The 2,253-nt window shown below is 58.5% G+C and overlaps 1 protein-coding gene across 1 annotated transcript; it reads left to right on the top strand.

The window, feature by feature from the left end:
• The first annotated feature begins 435 nt into the window (after positions 1-435).
• Positions 436-792, top strand: B0H18DRAFT_1059115 (uncharacterized protein). Its single transcript, XM_048031093.1, has one exon. It carries the CDS (start codon positions 467-469, stop codon positions 776-778), a length of 312 nt encoding a protein of 103 aa, XP_047885140.1. The 5' UTR covers positions 436-466; the 3' UTR covers positions 779-792.
• Positions 793-2,253: the final 1,461 nt, after the last annotated feature.

Here is a 2,253-nt window from a genome sequence, read left to right as displayed (position 1 = left end):
CTCGGGCCACTCACTTGAACTCATCCACCGTCGTCCTCGCTGTCTTGCCCGCCCGCACACTGAATCTTCTGCCAGCTCACTCGTCTGCCGGCTAACTCGCTCACTGGCGTACCCGACCAATTGCTCGCCTGCCTACCCAACCTGTCCTTGCACACCACACTCGCCTTTTTGTCTTCTCACCCACTCGTCCGCTCGCCTGTTCGTCCACACGTCAGCGCTTTCTAGCTCTCGCCCCGCTCTCTCGCCCATACTCCCGCCTAGCCGTCTGCCTGCACGCCTGCTCGCGCTTTCTCTCGCCTGTGATTTCTCTCACCCGCACTCCCACTCGCCTGCCGACTTGTTCGCCCACTTGTCCCACTCCCATTCCCTCTCGCCCACTTACTCGCAGCCCCGCGAAATCGCCTTTCTTTGTGGATGGAGCAATCAGTTTTGCGGAACACCTCTGGTGTGGCGGGTCGGCCAACTGATGAGCGGGCGGGCGAATGGGCAGGGCTTCTTCCTCGGCTTCGTCTGCTTCAGGGGCCCAGGTCTGTTCAATGCCCTCGACGGTCTTGGCGGCGGCGGTGAGATCAGCAGTGCCATCTACGCGACGTTCGCCTTCACCGCTTTCTTTGCCGGGTGCGTGCGCCGACGCCCTGTGCTCGCGTCGCTGGGTGCTCACCGCGATCCTCTAGCTCGATCAACAATGTCCTTGGCCCGCGCCTCACACATCTCATTGGGAGCAGCGGCTACGCCCTGTACATCAGCTCTTACCTGTGCGTCCTCCCCGCGTCACTGACCGACCGGCCAGACGAACTGTCCACAGCGCCATCGATATTGACCCTAATGCCGGCGGCTTCATGATCGCGGCGGGCGCGATCTCCGGTGTCTGCGCCGAATTGCTCTGGACGGCCCAGGGCTCGCTCATGTTGGCGTACCCGGCCGCCGAGGACCAGAAGGGTATCCGCTTCGGCATCTTCTGGGCGAATGGGTGGGTGGTCGAATAGACTGGCTGGCGAACAGGCTGGTGAAAAGATATGTCGCTGACCTGGTCCATACTTTGGTTCGCTGAGGTATGCGGTGTAGTTACAACATGTAAATCGATACAAGTATATCATATGCCATACATTTGCCCAGTAGGAGCACGTTGGACAGGAAGCCGGGGTATCGAGCAGTAGATTCTAGTGAGCATCAGCGCATGGATGTATGTGACGTTCATCACGTTGAGTCACACCTATAACACTATGTGACTTGCGCTTTGACCGTAAACACGCATGTGCGAAGTCGCAAATCAACCGCGACCAATCCGCGTAGTATAAAGGCAGCTGATTTGCTTCGCGTGGCCATCGATAACCTTCGCGACGGCTTCACAGCGAGGCGAGGCCGAGGTTCCTCATCTTGCGGATGCAGGCGACCGTTGAGTTCGACCATTTCCTCGACCTGATGGTGGTCATCGATCTGAACTTTCCGGTCGAGCTTGGCGAGCTGTTCGAGGAGGCCGGCTAGGAGGAGAAGGATGGACTGAATGGGCATTCGATGTCAGTAATTCGTTCGGGTATGCCGACAGGCACTCGTCGGTTGCAGATAATCATTGGAGGAAGCGTGCTGTACAAAGACCTAAGGCAGGGTTATTCTTAAGGGAAACGTCCTGTCGAACACCATGCCTAACACGCACCGAGCGGTACCCGCAGCTGACCAGTGCATGTTCAGGGTTGGGGTATGCCTGACCACCTCTGCGTGGCGATGGCTCTCAGATAGGCTCAGATGCGTCGGTTGCATATATGGGCCGCGCACGGACCTAGACCACAAGAGAGAGAAGTAGAACAATTGAGCGCGAATGCTTGCCGGCGGGCCTGTGCATCATGCCCAACAAGTCAGCGGCATTACTTTGACGGCGAGAGAGCGGCGATTTGAGCGACGGGACAAGGGGAAAGGTGGCGAGAGAGGGCAGCAAGGCGCACCACCATCCTATTGCTCGTCGTGTCGCCAGGTGCAGAAAGCAATGAGGCATCCTCTGTCCATCGAGAATATCTCCTCGCCCCTTCGATTCATTCCTCTCGCCTTTCCTCCTCTCCTTGTCACCCTCTCGGTGGCTGTCTGTGGCCGTCGAGGGCAGTCCTGTCATACCGCATCGCGCGTCGTACAAGCAGGCATGCTTTCATGTCGCTGGTGGTAGTGTAGGAGAGTAGACGACGAGCGGGAGGTGGCTGGTGTGACGGAGGTGCAACCGCGAGTCGGAGACGGTTTCCACATGGCGTCCCGATAGGGAAGGCG

The sequence above is a fragment of the Fomitopsis serialis genome, assembly GCF_022376445.1.
Source record: "Fomitopsis serialis strain Sig1Antser10 chromosome Unknown B0H18scaffold_293, whole genome shotgun sequence".
Classification (NCBI taxonomy): domain Eukaryota; kingdom Fungi; phylum Basidiomycota; class Agaricomycetes; order Polyporales; family Fomitopsidaceae; genus Fomitopsis; species Fomitopsis serialis.
Note: the sequence above shows the minus strand (reverse complement) of the source record. Positions and strands in the feature narration are given on the sequence as shown.